Here is a 25159-nt window from a genome sequence, read left to right as displayed (position 1 = left end):
TTGGAGAAGCAGAGGGGCTTTTCTGCCAGTAACGACGGGGCTTTCTTTGGATCCCTTCCTCCCCCATTTGTTCCAGTAACTTGACTTCGACCCCATGCTGAGCAGAAAGATAATTCCAACCCTTTATAATAAACTAGAGGCCTGGTGCATGAATTTGTGCACCAGTGGGGTCCCTCGGCCTGGCCTGCGGAATCGGGCCGAAACCAACTCTCTGACATCCCCCAAGGGGTCCCGGATTGTGAGAGGGCGCAGGCCAGGCCGAGGGACTCCACCGGTGCACAATTGGGGCTGGGGAGAGACGCGGGAGGGCTCCAGGGTGTGTCCAGCCCATCTTGCTCAGTCCCAATCAGCCAGACCCCAGCAGCAAGCTAACCTACAGGTAGACTGTCTGCCCCCTGGTGGTCAGTGCACATCATATCAAGTGGTTGAGCGACCTTAGCATATCATTAGCATATTACGTTTTGATTGGTTGAAAGGCCGACCATTTGACTGGACACTTAGCATATTAGGCTTTTATTATATAGGACAGTGGTTGGCAAACCACGGCGCTCGAGCCACATGCGGCTCTTTGTCCCCTTGAGTTTTTAGCAAAGGCCAGCTTAGGAGTACCCTAATTAAGTTAATAACAACGTACCTACCTATATAGTTTAAGTTTAAAAAATTTGGCTCTCAAAAGAAATTTCACTCGTTGTACTGTTGATATTTGGCTCTGTTGACTAATGAGTTTGCCGACCACTGATACAGGATAAGCATTTGCCTCCTTCCTGTGTCTGTCTCAGAGACCGCACATGAGTTGAGTTAGGCTCTCTAAGCTTCCTTCAATTTGTTTTTCACAAATACTCAAATTTCTCATTTTTGGAAGGTGAAAAGATTTAAAAACAAAAAACCAAAAAGATAATCAGATTAAGCTTTGAAGGTTAAAAAAAGGCTTAGTAAGATGATATAGTTTAGTAGTGAGAATTTAGGTAACCGTCAAATAAGGAATGACAAGTGAAAAATAGAAAAAATTAGCAAAGATAAAAATGTGTGGGTTCTTTTGTTTCTTCTTTACCCTAACCATGGGCAGGAGAAAATCCACCCATAATTGAGACTGTAACTTAATGGTTAATTTATTTTTCATTTTCTAATAATACTCATTAAATTATTTGAAAATGAATCAAATGCTGTTGTCTAGCAGGTCTTGGGATTGTTTTTAAAGAATATTAAAGAAAGCATTTAACTATTTGCTGTGATAAATTACCAATACATTTGGTAGATTTCTTATTCATTTGGTATGATATAAATTAGATGGAACGTGGATGTGAGCAGAAATAAAAATTGTCACCTTTAAGTACATTGAAGTTATAAAGAGCCTGTTTTCAAAGAGACATATTATTCTCTATATTGTCTTTTTAATTGAATTTATTGGGGGGGTATTGGTTAATAAAATGATATAGGTTTCAGGGGTACAATTCTATAACACATCATCTGTATTCCTTTATATTGTCTTTATGTGATCATGCTGAACTGTCTGTGGTTGATTATGGAAGAGTGTGAATTGACCCATTACTTGGTGTTGTGGTGCCTAGTTCTGTTGTCAAAGATTTTTGCAAGATGGGAGGATAAAATGGGGTCAGATGATATGATGATGACTAAATGTTGTTTCTTCTTTCTTTTGCAGTTCCAATTCCTAGTAGACATGATCGGCGAGTATCAGGTATATGTTCTCTTTCAAAACATACTGCTATGACTTAAGATAGGGTTATCTTAAAACAAACTGCTCTTTTTAATAAAAAGTTAACAGCAGCCCTAGCCGGTTTGGCTCAGTGGATAGAGGTCGGCCTGCGGACTGAAAGGTCCCAGGTTTGATTCTGGTCAAGGGCATGTACCTTGGTTGCAGGCACATCCCCAGTAGGGGGTGTGCAGGAGGCAGCTAAGTGATGCTTCTCTCACATCGATGTTTCTAACTCTCTATCCCTCTACCTTCCTCTCTGTAAAAAAATCAATAAAATATATTTTTAAAAAATTAACAGCATTCAGAACATTATAAAAATTTTCTGATTCCTTCATTCTATTTCATTTTCAGTTCAGAGCATATATGTGTATATTTTTATATTGCTATAATTAGTTAATTATTATGTCATTACTGTTTTTCCATGTTCCTAATTGTGGCTTCTAAAAACTACTTTTAACATTACTATTTCTGGTTTTCTAAATTATGCTGACATTAACTTCTTGCCTACATTTTCGAGCCACTTAAATTGTTTCCTCAGTTTTAGTATGGGCATGGCCTTCCCTGGTCAGAGACTGAGCGGTGCATTTGCTTTTTTTGCGCATTGCTTTCTGGAGACGGTCTTTATTTTTATTTATTTATTTTTTTGGAGCCGGTCTTTAGAATAGCCTGCAGGGAATGCCCTCTCAGGCCTCTCCTCCCAGACCATTCCCCGGGGACACGTGCCCACTCCTTTAGGTTGGATGGAAAGTAGTGCCTCCGGTTGTTTTATTTGGCATTCCTTTGATTGTTAACAAAAATTAGTGTTTCCAAACATGGGAACTCCATTTTTATTTTCCCATATAGAACTAACTTGGTAATACTTGAATCTTTTATGGTCTAGATCAGTGGTCGGCAAACGGCGGCTCGCGAGCCACATGCGGCTCTTTGTCCCCTTGAGTTTTTAGCAAAGGCCAGCTTAGGAGTACACTAATTAAGTTAATAACAATGTACCTACCTATATAGTTTAAGTTTTAAAAATTTGGCTCTCAAAAGAAATTTCAATCGTTGTACTGTTGATATTTGGCTCTGTGGACTAATGAGTTTGCCGACCACTGGTCTAGATTATTTTTGTAAGTTTGAGTAAATTTCTGTCATGATTTTTAACCTTTTGAAATTTTTAATGCAAAGTTTTTCACATTGGTTGTGCTATTTATTTTACTTTTGCTATCTTTTTTTATGTACTCAAAGTTTTTCTTATGTAACTGTTACCTTGAACTGCCTGGTACATAGCAGGCACTCGGCAAATATTAGTTGAATATATACATCCTCCTCTTTTTTATTTTTCTTCATGATTGCTCCTAAGCTGAGAAGGAACCCCCCATTTTTAAAAAATATCTTTTTATTGATTTCAGAGAGGAAGGGAGAGGGAGAAACATCAACGATGAGAGAGAATCACTGATCGGCTGCCTCCTGCACGCCTCACACTGGGGATCGAGTCCACAACCTGGGCTTGCGCCCTGACTGGGAATCCAACTGTGACCTCCTGGTTCATAGGTTGACACCCAGCCATTGAGCCACACCTGCCAGGTGGGGAGGATACCCCCTTTTGGCATATTGCTGATCAATATATTTTCCAAAAGTGTTTTGTATAATTAAAATGTGTGACTTTTGGATGCATCCAGAGTTCCTTTGCTTTATTTTAGAGAAAGGGCTTTTACTAGCGAGTTAGAGTAACCCGAGTTTGGCTGTATGTTGGGATGTTAGTGTGTCTCAGGATTGTCACTCAAGCTGCACATGTCACCTTGTTCTTTCATGTCACCCACCCTTCCACTCACCCTTTCTGTCCTTGCACCCTTTTCTTTGAGAAAAGCTGCTCATTTTTCCAGAAAGCCTTTGATAACATTGTGCACCAACATCTGTTGAAAGGAGAGAAGAAGGTGTTCTTCTGTGTAGAGTTATTCACAGAGAGGAAATGGAGAAGAGACTAAGGCTGGTGCAAGGCCTGTGAGGGATCATCTCCATTTCGGTTCATCCTTGCCCGCATCCCTTTTCCCAGAAAGATCAGGGATCTCCCTTGGCATCTGCAGGACCGATGAGGGTGGTGGAGGACAGCGAGCTCTCCTGCAGAGGTCACAGCGCACAGCGGGTGCTCGCTCACGGGTGGCTGCTGGGCTTTCAGCGTGCGGCCGTCCTTGAGCTGCCGAGGACTCAGACGAGCACATGTTGTCATTCCTCCCCCTCACGTTTCACAATCCTATTGAACATCTAAGACTTTTTAACGTTACTCAAATGTTAAGTGAAAAGAAAAGATTCTAAAACGACTGTGCAGGAGAGAAGGCAGGCTGTAGCAATAGCTGGCACACAGACTGTGTGCTCGGTGCACAGCTTTAAGGACTTTCTCAGTGCCTGCCTGCCTTGTATTGTTAATACATTCTTACATTAACACTGGAGGTACATGCGATGAGTATCCCCATTGTACAGACAGGAAACGGGAGCAAAGCAGAGAGGAAGTCGCTCGCAGCGGTCGAGGTGATAGTGTGCCCAAAGGGAGCGTGAGCCCTAGTGTTCCTCCATCGCCGAGACCCTCCGTGGTCAGTCTCCAGGGGGCCCTCCGCGTCCTCGGCCTGTCCTCTGAGTGTAGCGGCTTCTTCTGCTCTGGCTGAAGCTCCGCTTGCCCTGCAGGCTTCTCCAGTGGCGGCTGTGCTCACTCACCTTCCGGCAACACCGACGGGATGGGTCTGTGCTGCTCGTGGCTCGTGGCTCCTTTCAGACCGTTGGCCTTCCCTCCTTCCTAAACCTCTCATTGTTATGTTCTCCCAGCTACTACCCCTCCTTGTTTTACTAGTAGTCATCTAATAATCCCATATTGTCCCTTTTCTTTAAAAAAATATTGTTATTGTTTTCAGAGAGGAAGGGAGAGCGGGGGAGAGGGAGAAACATCAATGATGGGAGAAAATCCTGGATCGGCTCTCCCCTGCTCACCCCACACTGGGGATCGAGCCTGCAACCCGGGCCTGTGCCCTGACCGGGAATAGAATAGTGACCTCCTGGTTCAGAGGTCGACACTCAACCGAGCCTCACCGCTAGGCCCTTTTTATTTCTACATAGTTTCCCTTCCACTGCCTCGCCCTTCTGGTCCGTGACCTCCTCTCTTCCAAGGACCTTGGCTTCCACCCCATACTCCATGGTCACACTCTGACGTGACAGACTCTTCGTCAGTGGTGCCAGTCTCGTGTCACTTGACCTGCTGTCTTCTCAGCTCCTGCTCCAGCCCTGGCAAGGCATCGACCCGGCCTCCTTTTCACTCTTCCTCACTTCCTCTGGACTCACGTCCCAGTCTTTGATCAGTGACTATAGCCACACCTTGGCACATGCCCCTGAAGAAACCCTTCTGGGAGGGGGCAGAACTGCCCTGGGAGCTGGAGAACGTGGCTGCTGGTGGGCCAGTACCCGAAGGAGGCTTCTAGCTGGGACAGTGTCCTAACACTCGAAGGGGGTGAGCTGGACCTGGCCACTCTGGCTGAAGGGGAGGAGGTAAAATCACGGTGGGAGGAGAGGTGCAGGTGGGCTCCTGATATGATTCAAAGACTTAAGCACAGACTGGCCGTGTGAGGACATGGGAGCCGTGAGAGCCTGCGTTCAGCTCGGGCTGTCGGACACAGTGACGGAGCACGAAGCAGCACAGGGACCGGGCGGGCCCTGCGTGTCTCCCGAGCCCAGCCCCGCTGTCACTCACCCTTTTCGGCTTCTAGTGTCGTCGTCCCGTTTTACCATTAAAGAGTCCAAGGATCGGGGCCCTGCAGAAACGGGGTGAGGGGCGGGGGGCCCAGGCTCAGACCAGGGCGGGGCGCTTCAGAGGCCAGCTCTCCCCCTGGCAAGCGCTGGGGTAGGGAAGCGGTGCCTCCCAAGTCCTAGCAGAACAGTCTCTACATTGAACGAGCAGTTTATGACTTCTTCAGAGGCAGCTTTCTGGAAGTAATCCTGAGTTATGTGAACTGTCTTTGAGTTTGACATGTTAGTCTGATTCTGTTCATTTGAAAAACCTTATCCAAAAAAAACCTGTTCATTTATTGAACGTGTATTGATGCTTCAAAGCGCATTACTTGGAATGTGTGTGTTGGGCATCAGGCCACAGGTCGCAGGGGCGTCTGCTTCTAGTGATGACTAGCACCGTCAGCAGGAGAGTCCGCTGAGAATCTCCTTGCTGCATGGCAGGTGCCTGTGACCAGCCGTCCCTGTCTCGGAAGGCTCACATGCTTACAGTGTACTTAGATCCAGGGGTTTTCTTTATATCCTTTCACAGTATTCAGTATTTTTTTCATCCATAGCTGTCTTGGGGTGAAATACTACTAAACATTGCTTAAAATAACTTAGAAACCCAGTGTTATGGATCGTGTGTCTCCCTCAAAGTCCTATGTTGAGGCCCAACCTCAATGTAATTGCACTTAGAGATTGGGCCTTTAAAGAGGTTAGTCCGGTTAAATGAGGTCTGAACGATGAGGCCCTAATCCAATAGGACAGGAGTCCTCATAAGAACGGGAAGAGCCCACGCCCGTTTGGGTCAGTGGTTAGAGTGGCAGCTCACAGACGGCAGGGTCCCAGGTTCAATTCTGGTCAAGGGCATGTACCAAGGTTGCAGGTTTGATCCCCGGCCCTGGGTTGGGGTGCATGCAGGAGGCAACCAGCCCATGTGTCTCTCACATTGATGTTTCTCTCTGTCTCTACTCCTCCCTTCCACTGTCTCTAGAAAAGGGCAATAGAAAAAATACCCTTAGGTGAGGATTAACAAAAAAGGAAGGGAGGGAGGGGGGAAGGAAGGAAGGAGAGGCAGAGACACCAGGAGTGCAAGCTCAGAGGGAAGGCCCTGTGAGGGCACAGCAGGAGGCATCGGCCCTGACTGGGGAGCTCAGTTGGTTAGAACGTCCTCCTGATACGACAAGGTCGCTGGTTTGATCTCTGGTCAGGGCACATACAAGAAGTAACCAATGAATGCGTCAGTAAGTGGAACAGCAAATTGATCTCTCTCTTTATCTAAAAATCAATAAAAATTTAAAAAGTAAAAGGAATGCATCCAGCTACAAGCTAAGGAGAGAGAGAGGCCCCAGGAGAACCAATACCTTGGTCTTGGGCTTCTAGCCTCTGGGCGTGAGGAAATACACTTCTGTTGTTTAAGCCACCAGTCGGCGGTGTTTCGTTATGGCAGCCCAAGCTGACTAAGACCCCCAGCGAGCAGGTCAGCATGGGGCCTCGGGCTGGTGACCAGGACCGGTGCTCATTTCTTTGTAGACATGAAAGTTTCTCTCACAAGCACTTTAAAAAAAAACACATATATGTTTTTTTTTTTTTTTTTTTATTAAAATATATTTTATTGATTTTTTACAGAGAGGAAGAGAGAGGGATAGAGAGTTAGAAACATCGATGAGAGAGAAACATCGATCAGCTGCCTCCTGCACACCCCCTACTGGGGATGTGCCCGCAACCAAGGTACATGCCCTTGACCGGAATCGAACCTGGGACCCTTGAGTCCGCAGGCCGACGCTCTATCCACTGAACCAAACCGGTCTCGGCACATATATGTTTTTTTAAATATTTTATTATTGATTTCAGAGAGGAAAGAAGAGGGAGAGAGAGAGATAGAAACATCAATGATGAGAATCATTGATCGGCTGCCTCCTGCACGCCCCCACTGGGGATCGAGCCCGCAACCTGGGCATGTGTCCTTGACGGGAATCAAACCCGGGACCCTTCAGTTCACAGGCCGACGCTCTATCCACTGAGCCACACCAGCCAGGGCCCACCAGCACATCTTAATGAGTCACATTTCTGCATGAAGGAGCACCAGTTACAGTTTGGAAGAAGGCTGTGCTGGATAATCTAGTGTCCTTTGTACGGTTCGTGTTGCTGACTAGTGACATCTGCTGGAGACCTGTGGCAAAATAAATTCCTCCAGGCAATGGGCCGTGCTGCTGCTAGTCTTCCTTTTCTTTCTTTTTAATATATTTTTTATTGGTTTCAGAGAGGAAGGAAGAGGGAGTGAGAGAGATGAGAGAGAATCATTGATTGGCTGCCTTCTGCGCGCCCCACACTGAGGATTGAGCCCACAACCCAGGCATGTGCCCTGACCGGGAATCGAACCCGGGATCCTTCATTCCACAGGCTGACCCTATCCACTGAGCCAAACCGGCCAGGGCTAGTCTTCCTTTTCAATAGGTCTTCAGCGTCTCACGGCACTCAGTGTGGCTCTTGAGGCTGTGGCAGGGGCCGTCCAGCCTCCCCCAGGGAGCCTGTGCGCTGAGACAAGCTTCCTGCTGTGTGAACCGTAGGGCAGCAGTCACAGACACTGAGGTGGATTTCTGCACAAAATGAGAAGTAATTTGGGATTAGGACCAGGAAATCGAGCGGTTGGGTGTAAACAGGAAGAGGGCAAAGGGAGGGGAGTTCAGAAGAAAAGGGGAAATTCAGAACCAGTTTTGAAAAATAAAGTCATAATATTTTTCCACAAATAGAAACATATAAATAATTTTAATGAAAATAACTACTTTTGTTCAAATCCTAGTATAATAATACCCACGTACCCATCTAGCTCCAAAATGAAGGGCTTGTCAACGTGAACGGAGGAGTAGCACTTGGGCAGATAGAATAAAGGTCAGATGTGAGCGTATTGCTGCGGAGGAATGGAGGTGTTGATTGGGTACGCGGAGAAGAGGAAGTCTGGTGAACCCCTGGTTTGGAAAGGCTGGTAGGACAGCCCTAAGGACACACAAGCAGGAGGCTTGCAGGTTAGCACGCTGTCTGCTTAGCAGCTCTCCGTGCAGCTTCCTCAGCCTCCTACCGAGACAGCGGTGACGATGCCGAGAAGGGCAGCGGTGATCTGGGCGCTCAGGCCGGGTCGGCCTTCATCTGTCGGACAGATCTGAGAGCAGTCACCCTGACCTCGTCGGGGGGAAACTAGTGGCTTGGAGAGCATTAATGAGTCATTTTCTACATCCAGTTGTTCACTTCTCTGGCTCCGCTACCCAGAGCCTGAGTCAGCCGAGGCGGGACAGCCCTCTGCAGAGCATCACCGACGCTGGTTTAGGGACCAGATGGCGGTGTCCTCGTATCTTCTCTGAATTACGACAAGGACACGTGCTGCAGGCAACACACACACGGTCGCCTGCAAAGGAAGCCAACATGCTTTAAGTTCATGTCACACCCAGGGCAGAGCGGGACACTGTCTCTTTTGTCTAAACCTTATTATTTTCTTCTTTTTTTAATCCTCACCCAAGGGTAAGTTTATTGACTTGAGAGAGAGAGAGAAACATCGATGGTTACCTCCCGTTGGTGCCTCTGCCGGGGGTCAAACCCACCGCCTTTTTTGGTGTGCTGAACGACGCTCCGACCACTGAGCCACCTGGCCAGGGTTCCTTCTTATTTTTTAAGTCATTCGTGTGAGTTACTTTAGTTGATTCTGCTCATAATCACTCCATAGCCAAATGTGTATGTTGCGTGTCGTGTACCTTGTGGTTTTCCACCCCTGCTTCGTAACTCACTCGCTTGTCCTCACCACTACCATCGGGTTTAATGGATGGTGCACAGTGTGGGGCAGAAGTAGGCATACAGCTGCGAGGATGCGAAACACAAGAGTTTATTCTTGCATTATTATTTATTAATTATTGTATTATTTCCATACAAACAACTTTTACCCTACCCTGTCTTTATCATCTCTCTTCTCTGTGGAACTATCAATCGCTAGAGAGCTGGCTTTTCGAACCTGACAGCATCCCTGGCGTTGTAGGTACTCAATATCTTTGTTAATTGAAAGAAGGGATTTAAAACGTCATGACAGCTTTAGCAAGCAGCGAGGAAAAGAAAATTGTTTTCACTCCCTGTTTTTCTGGTAAAAGCACACATTGTTTTATTCACTTTCTCTCTCTCTTTCTCTCTCCAAATGTAGTCTGTGCTGAGGCCTACAACCCTGATGACGAAGAGGAGGATACAGAGCCAAGGGTAAGACGTGCAGCAAAGGGCATTAGTAGGATTGGTTTCCTCCCCACTCCCTCCCCTGCTTCTCTGCACACCCAATCTGAGCATGCTGGTAACTAAATACAAATTAAAGTCTCAACACGATGCCTTTTTTTAATCTAGCTGGTTGAAAAATATTATGAAAAACAAGAGGCCCTGTGCACAGATTTGTGCACTCGGGGGGGGTCCCCTTAGCCCTGTCCTGCGCCCTCTCGCAGTCTGGGACCCCTCGGGGGATGTTGGTCTGCTGGCTTAGGGCGAATCGGGCCTAAGCCTGCAGTCAGACATCCCTCTCGCAGTCCTGAGCTCTCGCAGTCCAGGACCCCTCACTCCTTACCGCCCACCTGCAGCCGCGAGCCTGGCTTCTGGCTGAGTGGTGGTCCCTCTGTGGGAGCGCACTGACCACCAGGAGGCAGCTCTTGCGTTAAGCATCTGCCCCCTGGTGGTCAGTGCGTGTCATAGTGACTGGTCATTCTGCCATTCAGTCGATTTGCATATTAGGGTTTTGTTATATAGGATTATATCTGGAAGGATATATTCCAAATATTAATAGTGGTTGTGAGGACTATGATTGACTTTTGGGCACTTTTTAAAAAACTCGGGTTTTTTAATTCTACAGTTACCAAAGTACTTCTATAAAAACAAATATGAAGCATCATTTTTAAAAGATGTTATAAAAGAAACTTTGATGATCTTTCAAGTATGCCTTAAAATGAATATCCTATGAAAGATTCCTTAAGTATTCTTATAATAAAATGCTACCACTGTGTGAGTATAATAGACATATATTTTTAAATATTTTTATTCTGGATATTGTAAAATTCCTGATGCCTTTTTTTTTTTTTTTGACATTTTTTTTATTGAGGTATTATATGTGTACATATCTTACCATTGCCCCCCCCACCCCACACCCATACATGCCCTCACCCCCCAGAGTTTTGTGTCATTGTTTATGCTTATATGCATGCATATAAGTCTTTCGTTTGATTTCTTATCTCCCCCACCTCTCCCTAACTTTCCCCCTGTAATTTGAAAGTCTGTTTGATGCTTTACTGTCTCTGTAAAATTCCTGATGACTTTTAAGATTTAAATTGCCCTGGCCGGGTAGCTCAGTTGGTTAGAGCATCGTTCTATACACCAAGGTTGCGGGTTCGATCTCTGGTCGGGGCACATACAAGAATCAACCAATGAATGCATAAATACGAGAAACAACAAATTGATGTTTCTTTCTCTCTTCTCTCTCACTTCCTCTAAAACCAATTTAACCCTTTTCACTCGCTTGCTTTTTTCTCGATTCCTTTATTCTAATGCTAACCGTGTCGAATCACACTCGACATCCGAGTGAAAAAGGTTTTAAAAAAGAAGTAAATTGGCTTTTTACTAACTTTTAAAAAATATATATTTATATTGATTCAGAGAGGAAGGGAGAGGGAGACAGAGACAGAAACAATGATGAGAGAGAGAATCATTGATCAGCTGCCTCCTGCTCACCCCACACTGGGGATCAAGACCGCAACCCGAGCATGTACCCTGACCAGGAATCGAACCATGACCTTCTGGTACATAGGTCTATGCGCAACCACTGAGCCATGCTGGCTGGACTTTTTATTAACTTTTTAATATCACAAATTCAAAATGCTTAACACTTTTTTTTTAACCCTCACCCGAGGATATGTTTTTATTGATTTTTAGAGAGAGGGGAAGGTGGAGAGAGAGATAAACATCGCTGTGAGAGAGACACAGGTGACCTAGGTATCTGCCCTGACTGGGAACTGAGCCTGCAGCCTTTTGGTGCACAGCACGACAGCCCACCAACCCAGGCAGGACGGAATGCGTAACGCTGTGACAGCTGTTATTTCCAGATAGACTAAGTGATGGGCCTTTCTTTTTAGGGTGAAGACAGTCAGACTGAGGAAGGAGCTTGATGGGTCTCAACTATAATAGTAGTGCTAGCAATAATTATTTTTTAGTTCAGTCAATATTTATTGAATATAATAATAGTAATAGTTTTGAGCATCTGTTAAATGTCAGGTACTGATTTAAATACTGAATGTATTAATTCATTTAAACGGTATGGCAACTCTAATTTTATAGATACCACGACTACTAATTATTGTTGTTATGATTATTTATTAATGTTTGAACTCTAGCTTGTATAGCCATTGTTTACTTTGCATCTCTGCTTAGATTTCAGCAGACAACTCACATATAGCATGAATTCTGTTACCTGTCTCCTTTTAAGCATTCTTCTCACCTACAGTCTTCTACAGCTCAGTCCTGGCAGCGCCGCCCTTCCAGTTGCTCAGGCCCAAAACGTGAGGGTCCCTCCCCGCTCCTCATTGTTTTCATGCCCACCTTTAATTTTGCAGCAAATCCAGCGGGCTCCGTCTCTAAAGCCTAGTCACGATTCCACTCTGCTCAGCACCTCCGTGCTCCCGCCACCTTGCACTGGGAGGGTGGCCGTCGCCTGCTGGCTTTCAGTCCGCCTCCCCTCAGGCTGTTCTTTACTCAGCAGCCAGTGTGAGCCTTTGCAAACATGAGATCCCCCTCTTTCCTCAGTCACCACCACCAAATCATCCCCACGTCACTGGAGAAGAGTTCCCGCTCTGTGACCCACAATGCCCTCTGTGACTTGGCATCACCCTCGCCGCCCCCAAACCTGGTCTCTTGCTGATCTTTGCCCCTGGCTCTGCATCAGTCACACCGTCTCCTGGTTACGTCTCAGACATGCTGTGCACCCCCCATAAGGCCTTGTACTTGCTGTTCCCTTTGCTTGAGGTGCTCATCCTGCCCAGATGGACAGCTGACTCCCTCCCTCAGGTTGTCCTCACTTCCTTGAGAGCTTTACACAAACGTCCCCTTCTCCCTGAGGCCACATCTGGACACACACACACACTTTTATCACCCTTCCCCACCTTCTTTTTCTCCTTAGCCTGTCACTCTTCAACATACTGTTAGGTATTTCGTGAACACTAGAGGCCCGGTGCATGGATTTGTGCACTGGTGGGGCCCCTCAGTGTGGCCTGTGGGGATTGGGGTGAAACCGGCAGTCCAACGCCGCCCGCTGCTCCTGCTCATCCCGGCCCGCTGCGTGGCCTCCGGGCTCTGGCACCTCCTGTCAGCTGAGCGGCGCTCCTGCCGTGGGACGCACTGACCACCAGCGGACGGCTCCTGCGTTGAGCGTCTGCCTCCTGGTGGTCAGTGCGCATCAGAGTGACCTCAACTGGCCGCTGGGTTGACCGGGGGTAACCGTCACTTAGGCTTTTGTATCTATAGATAGAAGAGAGCAGACGTTTTTGTCTGTGTGTTCACTGCTGGGTCCCCAGGGGCAAGACAATGCCTGGCACCCAGTAGATGCCTAATGTTTGTTGAATGAACCCTCTGCTTTACCAGGGGGCTGTGAGGCTGCGGGGCGGAGCTGACTGGCCGGCAGCCACACAGCCCGTGGGTGGCTCCAGTGGGTGCTCTTCACCGTCAGACACCCTCCACGGCCAGGGCACTGCCTGGTATTTGTGTGGAATTAAAACTATGGTAAACGGCCGAAACCGGTTTGGCTCAGTGGATAGAGCGTCGGCCTGCGGACTCAAGGGTCCCGGGTTCGATTCCGGTCAGGGCATGTGCCTTGGTTGCGGGCACATCCCCAGTAGGGGGTGTGCAGGAGGCAGCTGATCGATGTTTCTCTCTCATCGATGTTTCTAGCTCTCTATCCCTCTCTCTTCCTCTCTGTAAAAAATCAATAAAAAAAAAAAAACTACAGTAAATGTGCTCAGCATACTTCGCACTTTTTTTAAAAATATATTTTATTGATTTTTTACAGAGAGGAAGGGAGAGGGATAGAGAGCTAGAAACATCGATGAGAGAGAAACATCGACCAGCTGCCTCCTGCACACCCCCTACTGGGGATGTGCCCGCAACCAAGGTACATGCCCTTGACCGGAATCGAACCCGGGACCCTTCAGTCCGCAGGCCGACGCTCTATCCACTGAGCCAAACCGGTTTCGGCTACTTCCCACTTTTTAGGAGAGAGAAATACACCAACTTGTAAATAAAGTAAGATTTTAAAATGGAACTTAAAATTCCCTTGGCTTTCTTTGTATTGGCAGGTGATTCACCCTAAAACTGATGAGCAGCGATGCAGACTTCAGGAAGCTTGCAAAGATATTCTCCTTTTCAGAAATCTTGATCAGGTAACATTGATTTAAAAATGTTTTTGTCTTTTAGCTTTTTTCCTGTTTATCATTTAACTAGTTTTCAGTGTCTTAGCTACAGCCAGGTGAGGCATAAAACTTTAGACTCGTCTCACTTTCAGATGTTTGTATTGTGTTGACCACCGTAACCACGGTGAGCCTTTCAGGTGACGTCCAGTATTCCTGGAATTGCTTTCACACTTCTTCCTGGCACTTCCCTCCGAGGCATGCCGTTGGTCACGTAAGAAGGAAATGCTCAGGTTCGCCTGGCCTTGGCTTACATGGAGGGCCTGACTCATCTTCCAGGGTAATTCCTCCAAAGATACCAGAGTGGCATTCTCCATCCACATCAGCTGGCCCCCGGGAGTGTGTGCCTGCTTCTCACACCTTAGGTGGGGGCCCTCATGGGGTTACGTCTCACTGAGACCTCAGGCCGGGGCCACGCAGAGTGGCGTATCTGCAGGGGCCGGCACAGCGATCTCTGCTGGGCTTCCCTTCCCTGCCTGTGGAGACAGAGAGCAGAACCACCTCCTGACGACAGAGCCTCCCATCTTCCTTACCTTCTCCACTTTGCGGGCCACATGCTGAAGCCACACGAGTGGCTGAGGTGCTAGGCCTCCTGGGGAAGCCCCGCTGTGAAGACAGGAAGGATGGGATTAGAATTCTGCAAACCCAGCTCCTGTAAACAAGCCTTCGGAAGACACTCCCACAGCCCTCCCTGGGCATCGGGCTGGTCCCATGTGGATCTGTGACTGTCCGTCAGGGGAACCCATCGGCCGGGTAAAGCACCCCACTTGCCAGCTGTGTGGTCACAGCAAGCCTGCCTTGTTGGCGCCTGTCAGCTTGCAGTGTCAGCACATGGAGCCGTGGGACGAGAGAGAGGCCTTTTGGTGATGCTCGATTGTTTAGGTAGCACGGCACAGTCACACTGACGGAACAGTAAATCACACGAGATTATTCAGCAATAAAGTTACTTCCTGGCCCGGTATTCAGTTCACATTCCTCCAAAGAGAAAGCCTTTCTCTGAGTGGAAGCGGGTGTTCTTAGTGCCCCTAGTAGTCACCGGTCTCCCCGCCCGGCAGGCCCCAGACGCTGACCAATGTTTTGTTAAAATTTAACAGCATTTGCCCTGACCGGTGTGGCTCAGCGGATAGAGCGTCGGCCTGCGGACTGAAGGGTCCCAGGTTCGATTCCAGCCAAGGGCATGTACCTTGGTTGTGGGCACATCCCCAGTGGGGAGTGTGCAGGAGGCAGCTGATCGATGTTTCTCTCTCATCGATGTTTCTAACTCTCTATCCCTCTCCCTTCCTCTCTGTTAAAAAACCAATAAAATATATTAAAAAAAAATTTAACAGCATTGTTTGGTTCCATTATGCTTATTGGTACAGTTTCCTTCTGGTTATGGCAGGAATATTGGTAAGTAAGTAATTGTAAGTGTTGTAAAGAAATGATTGAGGCAATATTAGCTGTCTGGTAATAGATCTCATTTATTGAGTTCCTGTTATGTAGTACTTCCCTTAGATTTTTTCCCTCTAGGCATAAAAAATAGGTAAGCTAGAAACTATTAAGCCACTTCATACATATGAAAAAACCGAGGCTCAGAGAGGTGACGCGCTTGGCCAGTCAGCGCAGCTCAAACGTGACCTCTGACACCATCCCAGCCCCTTAGACCTGATGATCCTGTTAAATCAACTCCTAGAGGAAGGTGACATCATCTGATTTTACACATGACGGAGTGGAGCCACCAAGGCCGTGACAGTCTGTGGGTGCAGCCGGGAGAACGGGCACCACGTTGTTACATTAACACTTTCCAAAGCCGTGCCGCCTCGGAAAGCTCAGCAAGCGCGCGGTGTACATGGACGGTCACAGGAGAGCATTGTTTCAGACCGTCCTTCGGTTTCTGCTGGAAGAGGGAATGGTCTGATTTGGGGACTTCACTATGTAATCACAAGCTGAGAAAACATAGTCACCCCCCCCCCCCCCCCAGCAAATGTCAAAGCTGTCTTTTCTCCTGTGCGCACCTGCAGGAACAGCTTTCCGAAGTCCTCGATGCCATGTTTGAGAAGATAGTCAAAGCTGATGAGCATGTTATTGACCAAGGAGATGACGGAGACAACTTTTATGTCATAGAACGGTAGGCGATGGGCTTTGCAGTTGTGCGGCTGCACCTACGTGATTGTCCAGCGCGGAGAGGACGTAGGCAGATGCACCAGCTCCCCAAAGCTTGCCCACCTCTGCCCACAGCCTGCCCTCCCTCTCTCCTGCTGCCCCGAGTCCTCAGTGATCCCAGCGTGGGTGGCCACTGTTTACAGTAGAAAGTCTCCTTTACAGTAAGGCAAGATGTGCTTCTTTATTTTATTTATTATTACTATTTTTTAACCCTCACCCGAGGATCATTTTCCATTGATTTTTAGAGTGTGGAAGAGAGCAGGAAAGACGGAGAGAGACTTCGATGTGAGAGAAACACATTGATTGGTTGCCTCCTGTACGAGCTCCAACTAGGGCCCAAGCCAGGGAGGAGCCTGCAACCAAGGTGCATGCCCTTGACTGGAATCTGACCCGGGGCCCTCTGGTCTGCAGGCCGATGCTCTACCCGCTGAGCCAAACCGGCTAGGGTGGCAAGATGTGCTTTTTAAACATTTTATTTGCCAGTGTTCAAGGGAATTGATTTCCTGAAGAATCGCTGTGATGCTGTGTTATCATCCGGGTCTTTCAATCCCAAGTTGTGGGCTCCATCTCCAATAGGGGGCATGCAGGGGCAGCCGATCGGTATTTCTCTCTCATCGATATTTCTATCTTTATCCCTCTCCCTTCCATCTCTCTCTAAAAAGCAATAAAGGAAAACGCACTTTAAAAGAAAGAATGGAGGTCATGTTTAAAAAAAAGTTTCTTACACAATGAGGCTTTTTAGGGAGACCAGGCAAGCCCCCAAGAAGTCCACACAAAGGAGCGGTGACTGGCTCAGAGTCTCCTGGGGTGAGCAGGCGGGCTGGTGAGGGCACTCGTGTGGCTGGCACTTGCGGTGTTTGCATTTGCCAGAGGAGGGAGCACACGGCTCGCTTCTCAGCGCTCGCAGCTGCGGCAGAGGAGGGAGGCGCACTGGAGGGCAGGGCTTGAGGGCTGTGACAGTCCAGCATCGGAGTGGAGGTGACTGTCACGCTCACCTGTGCGTGCTTTCCTGTCGGGTCACACATGGCCGTGTGGCCTGGTTTTCACATCTGTTTTAAGTAGTTTGCCGTGGGATGCGGTAGTATTCTATGTCATCATTTGTATTGACTGTATAATGTGAACATAGACATGTATTTGACCTACCCCAATGGTTAGCAGATTAAATTGTAATTTTTGCCGTTATAAATATGACCTGGTGAGCATCTCTATAATTAAATATTTTCCAGTGTCTTTGATTAAATTCTTTAGAATCCTCTCTAGAAATGGAATTGCTATGCCAGTGGGTCTCTTGAAGCAGTTTGCTATATGTTGTTAATTATCTTGCAGAAAATTTGAAACATTTACATTTGCCTCACTGGTATCTTGAGAGAGTATATTTGGTATATTTCTCCAAATGCTTGTCATTTCTGAATATTTTATTTAGCAATTATTATCAATCAACAGAGAAATTGTATTTTTGTTTTTTGTTTTTTACTTTAATCAGTTCTACATCCTAGTTTTCAACAGACTGTGAAAGAAAACCCATACAATCATTTCAGTACCTGCAGGAAAAGCATTTGACAAAATTCAACACCTTTTCTTGATCAAAAACTCTCCACAGCCCGGCCAGTGTGGTTTAGTGGTTGAGCGTGGAGGTCACAGTTCCATTCCTGGTCGGGGCACAGGCCCGAGTTGTGGGCTCAATCCCCAGTGGGGGGCGTGCAGGAAGCAGCTGATCCATGATTCTCTCTCATCACTGATGTTTCTGTTTCTCCTTTTCCCTTTTCTGAAATCAATAAAACAATATTTTAAAAGATATATATATATTTTTTAAATCTCCACAAACTGCCCTGTCCAGTTTGGCTCAGTGGATAGAGCGTCGGCCTGCGGACTCGAGGGTCCCAGGTTCGATTCCAGTCAAGGGCATGTACATTGATTGCGGGCACATCCCCAGTAGGAGGTGTGCAGGAGGCAGCTGATCAATGTTTCTCTCCCATCGATGTTTCTGACTCTCTATCCCTCTCCCTTTGTAAAAAATCAATAAAATATATATTTTTTAAAAATCTCCACAAACTAGGAACAGAAGGGGCTTTTCTCCAACCTGATTAAAGGCATTTTTAAAAACCTACAACTAACGTCACGCTTAAAGGTGAAAGATTGAATGTTTTACCTTTAAACAACAGAGAACAAAACAGGGATGTCTGCTCTCACCACTTCTGTTCCAGATTGCACGTAGGTCCTAGCCAGTGCAGTAAGGAAAGGAGGAGGGAGGGGGGCAGGTGCGCCGCATGTAGATTGGGAAGGGAGTGAACCCTGTTTGCAGACGACACACCCTCTAGAAAATCCAACAGTGCTACCAAAAAGCCAGGAGAACTAACGACGGACGTTAGCAAGGTCAGAGGATGCCAGTCCAAATGCAGAGGTCTGTTGGGAATCCCCTGTGACAATGTTTCTGTCTTCTGTGCCTTCTGTTCACACACTCCCTGCCGTTCTTAAGTTTATTGTTAGAATTAATAGTGAAGTTGTTTCTTCTTATGCTTCCAGGGGAACTTATGATATTTTAGTAACAAAAGATGACCTCACCCGCTCTGTCGGTCAGTACGACAACCGAGGAAGTTTTGGGGAACTCGCTCTGATGTACAACACCCCGAGGGCCGCTACCATCGTGGCCACTTCGGAAGGCGCCCTGTGGGGCCTGGTGAGTGGAGAGGGGTTCCCTGCGTAGCCCAGTGTGAACCCCTCTGCTCCGGGTTTCTGTCCTGGCTGTTGGTGAACACTGCGTGGTACAGCCAGTCGTCTGAAAGACATTGTGGAAGGTCTGGAACCAATGTGTCCTCCATTTCTCTAAAGCGGTTTGTCAGGAAACCGTTTACTGCAAACCCCAGGGCAATGGCTGGGCTAATGACCTTGCCGTCATGTCAGCTCTGCGCCTGATCTCAGCCCAAAGGCGGAGAAGCAGTCGTGTCAGCTCTTATTACGTTTTCTGTTGGTGATTTTTTGAGACGAGTAGAAAGAGAGCAGGGACAGCTTTCCGTGCTGGAGACAGCCTGGACAAGAAGTCACTGGAAGCTCTGCCAGCAGCATTTTGCATCTGTCGCTCCCAGCACTAACTTTTCTCTGTTCAGCCATCTGCTTGTGCATTGGTCTATGCCAATATCCAATAGATTTCGATGACTGGAAAGGCTGGTGGCTATATTTTGGGAAAGAGAACTTTCCTAAAATGTCTTAGGCATAGCACAGCTGTGATCCCTATCCTGTATTGTACATGACCTACCTTCCTTCAAAATATATATAACTCTCTTCCTTTTAAAAAAAAAATACATTTTATTGATTTCAGAGAGGAAGAGAGAGAGAAACATCATTGATGAGAGAATCATTAGTCAGCTGCTTCCCGCATGCCCCACTGGGGATTGAGCCTGAAACCTGGGCATGTGCCCTGCCCGGGAATCGAACCATGACCACCTGGTTCATATGTCGACACTCAACCATTGAGCCATGCCAGCTGGGCCTCTCTTCCTTCTTAACAAAATATTCTCTTGTACATATTTCATATTTCACTTTTAAAACATTGGCTTCTGTAGTAATTTGTTTCTATTTACCTTACAAGCAGAATTAAATATATACCCTAGAATCATCAACATATTTCCTCAAATGAAATAATTTTTTTAAAATGACATTTTAAAGACATAATAGAGCAGTTTACTGTGATTTAAGAAAATAAGAATGCTCCTGAGAGATGAATGGTAGAATGGCTTCAGAATTGATCACACACTTTGGGACTCAGTGGTTGGAAAACTCAGGATAGATCAATAAGTAATATGGGGAAAATAAACTCTGTTATAAAATGCACTGATGTTGCCCTGGCTGGTGTAGCTCAGTTGGTTGGTTGGAGTATCGTTCCATACACCGAAAGGTAGCAGGTTCAATTCCCGGTCAGGGCACATACCCAGGTTTTCAGTTTGATCCCTGATCCGGTGAGTAGGGGAGGCAACCGACTTCTCTCGCTCTCGCTCTAGCTCTCTCTCCCCCCCCCCCTTCTAAAATCAATAAAAACATATCCTTAGGTGAAGATTTAAATAATTAAGTAAATGAAATAAAATGCACTGATGCCAACTGCTGGTCCAGGCCAATGTGGAATAACCCTATTCCTCAATATTCTCTCTCAAACTAAACAACTACGCATCGCACACGAGCCAACAGCGAGATCCGGGAGGGAAAGGGGAAGGCAGACTGGCTGGAGGCTGGGCACTTCAGGAAGGACTGGAGGGCGGCCGGGTACCTTCCTCAGGGAGCGCCCGCCCGCGGGCTCAGGCTCAGGAAGGGCAGCGGTTCTTTTCTCTTTGGAGCCTCAGGGTTATTTGCTTGACTCTGAGCTTGTTGCCTGAGGGAGCAGCCACTTCACAGAGGAGTGTCGCCTGCCCCGCCCGCACCCCCCCTTCCCCCTTTGGAAGGCCCTGGAAGCTGGTGGATGTGTCACAGGAATGGGCCTAGCACAGCATGATGTTCTGGGAAGTGTGAAAGGGGCGGGGCATGAATAAAGTCGCACTAGAAGATACCGGCTGGTTTTCCTCCAGCTGGAAATGTTTGCTGTTGCAGTTGTCACAGTCTCTGTAACATTTCGTTACAGGTAGATTTTTGAAAATGTTGTTTTGGACAATGCCTTCCTCTTTTCTCAGTCCGGATTGCTCTCTTTCCACAGCACTCTTGGCCTAGATTGGCCCAGAAAACATGTAGAAACTGAATTCTAAAGATAACGGAGTAATATTCCAAAGTATAAAAGTAACACTTTAAATGACACATTTCTAACCTTGGACTTCAAAAAGTAGTGGCCTGTAATGCAGCCTCATAGCAGTCCGGGACTGAGGGGCTCTTTGCCAGCAGCCGCTGAGGGGACGGGGCGGGCCGGGCCAGGTGCTGGTGCGCAGATGCTGTTGTGCAGCAGCTGAGGGAGGGAGGGGAGTCTGCGCGGGTCGCAGTCGGCCTTAGGATGCAGTAGTGACGGCTCTAAGGCAGAGCAAACATAGCAAGGGACAGGGCCTGGGGCTCCTGTACTTCCTGAAACAGGAGTGAAATAGCAAACCTGCAGCTTAGCATGCCTTTAGCTTCTCGCTGGTTTTTACCCGCCAGCCTTTAGGGTCAGTACTGTGCTAATTTGTTTGTCCATCACCGTGGGACCATTTAGAACCTAGCACTAATCAGTCAGCATTCTCCTGGCTGCATGTCCCTCCGCCCGGATCTGAGAGGTGCCTGGCTGCTGGGTCAAGGTGCCTTTCACATGCCTGCCTTTCATCTTGAATTTCCTCCCCCGTCTCTCTATTAATTTAAGTTCCACCCCTCCTCAGGTCCCAGACAAATTTATATTTATACGTTGAGATTATAAAGTCCTTGAGCGCAAACACCACCTGATTGTTGGATCTCCTTTTCCTTAAGGTGCTTCTGTTCACACTGAGCAGCCGGGCTGTAAGCTCAGTGTTGGACTGGGAGTGCTCCTCACACTCTGTTTCTGAGCCACAGGGGGCGCCGGTTGAGTACTACATAGCAAGCAACCAGAGGCATCTTCCTGGCGCAGGCTGCGGCTCCTTTTCTCAGATTGAAGTCCCTGACTTAGTACCTCCCGTAGTCCGAATATCTGCTGTGGCCCTCTTAATTAGAGCCTAGGGGTTCTCTTACACACGCATTTACCAGAATTTTCATATTCCTTCTTGCAGGACCGGGGGACTTTTAGAAGAATCATAGTGAAAAACAATGCACAAAAACGGAAGATGTTTGAATCATTTCTTGAATCTGTGCCCCTCCTTAAATCACTAGAGGTAAAGTCCACTTGAATAAGACTCTGTTTATGGGGGTTTAGAGAAGCTATTAAAACTGTTCTGTTGTTGAGGTTTTCAAATCTAACTCTTCTCATTTCTGTGTTGTGCAGACACTTTTGTGGCTTTTAGTTCCTTGTAACTGTGGTCTTGTTCCAGGTGTCGGAGCGGATGAAGATTGTGGATGTGATCGGAGAGAAGACCTATAAGGACGGAGAGCGCATCATCACTCAGGTGAGGGCGGAGCCCCGGGCAGGGCTGGTGCCGCGTGGGCCCCGCCCTTCGGGAGCTCACTTCCTGCAGCTCCTCGGAGCCCACCGACGTCCGTCTCGCTGGCGTGCCCATCCGTCGCCTCCATCCACTTTTCCTTGGCTTCTGGTCTTGTTCTTTCGGAGTCAGCTTCATTCATGGCTGCCAGACCTGGGGGAGGTCGAAAAGTGGTGCCCTTTACCTTCGCCCACACCTGCTCGCCTGCCCTCCCCTCCTCCCCGCCTGCGCTCTCACCTCCCCTTCTCCGTAGCCCTGCACAGAGCTGCTCCCCTTTTCCTGTAGCACTTGCCGCCTTCCAGCACCTCAGCATAGTTACTGATTCCTCTGTTGATTGTTTACAGTTCGTGCCACCAGACTCTAAGTTTCAAGGGCAGGGACATTCCTGGACGAGAACAGGGCCTGGCTCGCTGTGAGCCCGTAATTACTTGTTCAGTGACCTGAATGACTAGTTCAGTGAAGTGGGTTAGAGTCAAAACAAGCAAAAGAAAAGCCTCAGGGTGACGTTAGGCCACAGAAGGGTGATGTTAGGCCACATCAGAGCACCTTCCTCGCCACAGCCAGGCCTCCCCCAGGTCCACGCTGTCAGAGGGCTGCTCCATGGTCCAGGGCCCAGGAGCCCCCTGCTGTTGCCTGGAGCGGCCTTGGCCCCGGTCTCAGTAGTGAGCCAGCAGGGGCGGTAAGAAATCGGGCGCCCCGTGCTGTGGCGGCCTGGGCATAGCCTGGAGGAAAAGGTGACTGCTCCCTGTCAGGAAACGTGTCAGTTCTGTCGGACTGACATCCCCTGCCGTCAGGACCCTCTCGTTTGGTTCTGGGTTTGTTAGCCAGGGATGGGTTTGAAGCGTTGGAAAAGAAATCAAATCAGCCGAAACCGGTTTGGCTCAGTGGATGGAGCCTTGGCCTGCGGACTGAAGGGTCCCGGGTTCGATTCCGGTCGGGGGCATGTACCTTGGTTGCGGGCGCATCCCCAGTGGGGGGTGTGCAGGAGGCGGCTGGTTGATGTTTCTCTCTCATCGATGTTTCTAACTCTCTATCCCTCTCCCTTCCTCCCTGTAAAAAATCAATAAAATATTAAAAAAAAAAAAGAAAAAAAAAAGAAATCAAATCAGAGCTCAGGCAGTAACAAAATGACCTACTTCTGTGCCCTCTGCCATGCTCATGTACCTGACCTCCTTTCCGTTTCAGGGCGAAAAGGCTGATAGCTTTTACATTATAGAGTCTGGTGAAGTGAGCATCTTGATTAGGAGCAAGGTGAGTTGATGTGTGACGATGCAAGTTCTTCCAGGGGAGACCCAGCGGCCAGGGGTGTGCACAGCAAGCAGCTGTGTGCTTTAAATAATGTGCGTGTGTGTAGTGTACCCGCACCATCATCCGTAGGGAGGGTGTGTGACCGACCAAGACTCATGTTCAGGCCTGTCCATTGATAGGGACTTAGGGTATTTTTTCTTGTCCCTATTGCCTTTGCCTTTGCTATGTAATCAACGATATGAGAAGCATTGCCCTATAAATCAATGAAAGGATAAGCATCCTCCTAGGAAATTGGTGGAATTATATAATTAAAAAGTACATGGAGGTGTTGGGTATGCGAATAGCTTCCTTTAGTGGAGCAGTGGGGGGCGGTCTCTAGGACGATGGTTATTGCGGCCTTTGATGGGCAGGGAGACCTGGAGGCCAACGGCTGGGCGGGAGAGGGACCTTCCATAAATGCACCGTCTCCACATCTCCGTGTCCGTTTTTTTGAAGAATATAGAATTTGTTACAATAGTGAGTTATATCTCATACTAGCAACCTAGTATGAAACCTGGGACAGCTTTATTAAGAGGTAAGAATGGAGAAAGAAAGAAAATTACGATTATTGCTTTTAAGATGGCTTGATTCCCAGCTTAAAATAGACCTGCTGTTTCACGTGACGCAATAGTTTGAGACTTCTGTGTTCTTTCACGCACAGTGTGGGCTGCTGGCCCGTTGACGTTTCTCAGGTGTTCACTGCCACACAGCCCGGTGTTGGGCGGGCGGGGCCAGCAGCACCGGGGGCTCGGAGCTTGTCAGGAATGCAGGGGCTCGGGCTCCGTCCCAGACTCCTGCATCGGAGTCTGCATTGTAACAAGACCCCTAGGGTCTGATGTGGTGGCAGTGCAGCGGTGCTGCTCTAGGAAAGACGGGGGCACCGCCAGGCTGTAGTCCCAGAGATGGCTGCAGACGTGGGAAGGAGCGTTGGCGTGAAGGGGCAGGTTGGCGTGAGAGCAGGCAGGTCAGGGCGGAAGTGTGGAAGGAGGATGGTCAGGCCGTGGAAGCTCGTGTGGGCTTTTGTTTATTTTTCTAAGTAAGCCCTCAAAAAATTATCTATCTGCCCATAACACAAAGAGGCTCTTAGAGATTTGAGACTAATTCTTACTAAAAATTCTAAATAATTACTTACTTGAACAAGTTATTGCTTAGTTCAGCAGAGGGATTTGTTTTTTTAAAAAAGGAAACTCTTAGATATTAAATACAATATAGTTCATTATTCATTATTTTCTGTAATCTGATAAGCATGGATTACAACCTACTTGATTTCTTAATATAGAGTTAAACCACCGAATTTCAAGGTCAGACATTATTTTTAAAAATGTTTAGTTACTTAATTCTTCTTTAAAAAAATGTGGGTGGGGACCACTAACTTAAGAAGTAGACAATACCAAACAGGAAATGGGCACTGCACAGCGTGTCCTGGAAGGTCATGGTCTCCACTCAAAAGCGCGGCCCAGGGTGGGACTCTCCCTGAGAAAAGCTTTAGCGTTCTTTAGCGAGGATGGTAAGAGCGCTCCCCTCCCCCCCGCCCCCCGTGCCACAGAAGCCACATCTAGCAAACCGAGAGGATTCATATATGTGTGTAAAATATATGTGTTATTATATGTTAATACAGATTAACATGTAATAGTAGCATATATTATTAATTATATAATATACTATAATTATGTTATATATAATTATGTATTGTAATTGTAACATAACATATTACATATAACATGTTAATTATATGTTATAATTGTTTATAACATATTAGTGTAAAG

The 25159-nt window shown here is 47.4% G+C and overlaps 1 protein-coding gene across 3 annotated transcripts in view; it reads left to right on the top strand.

The window, feature by feature from the left end:
* The window catches only part of PRKAR2A (protein kinase cAMP-dependent type II regulatory subunit alpha), a 43761-nt gene that overhangs the window by 13935 nt on the left and 4667 nt on the right, over window positions 1–25159 (top strand). For 2 of the 3 annotated variants that reach the window (XR_008558841.1, XM_054729467.1), the window contains exons 2-9: window positions 1661–1696; window positions 9630–9682; window positions 13801–13884; window positions 15912–16018; window positions 18577–18730; window positions 21741–21842; window positions 21999–22073; window positions 23292–23357. Coding sequence is in view for 2 of the 3 variants with exons in the window: in XM_054729467.1 (XP_054585442.1) it covers window positions 1661–1696; window positions 9630–9682; window positions 13801–13884; window positions 15912–16018; window positions 18577–18730; window positions 21741–21842; window positions 21999–22073; window positions 23292–23357 (677 nt within the window). In the remaining variant the exon portion in view is untranslated. The remainder of the gene's footprint in view (window positions 1–1660; window positions 1697–9629; window positions 9683–13800; window positions 13885–15911; window positions 16019–18576; window positions 18731–21740; window positions 21843–21998; window positions 22074–23291; window positions 23358–25159) is intronic. The other variant, XM_054729468.1, reaches the window with a different exon arrangement.

This window comes from Eptesicus fuscus, chromosome 18 (assembly GCF_027574615.1).
Source record: "Eptesicus fuscus isolate TK198812 chromosome 18, DD_ASM_mEF_20220401, whole genome shotgun sequence".
Classification (NCBI taxonomy): Eukaryota; Metazoa; Chordata; class Mammalia; order Chiroptera; family Vespertilionidae; genus Eptesicus; species Eptesicus fuscus.
The sequence above is the reverse complement of the archived record's forward strand: the minus strand, read 5'-3'. Positions and strand labels throughout refer to the sequence as shown.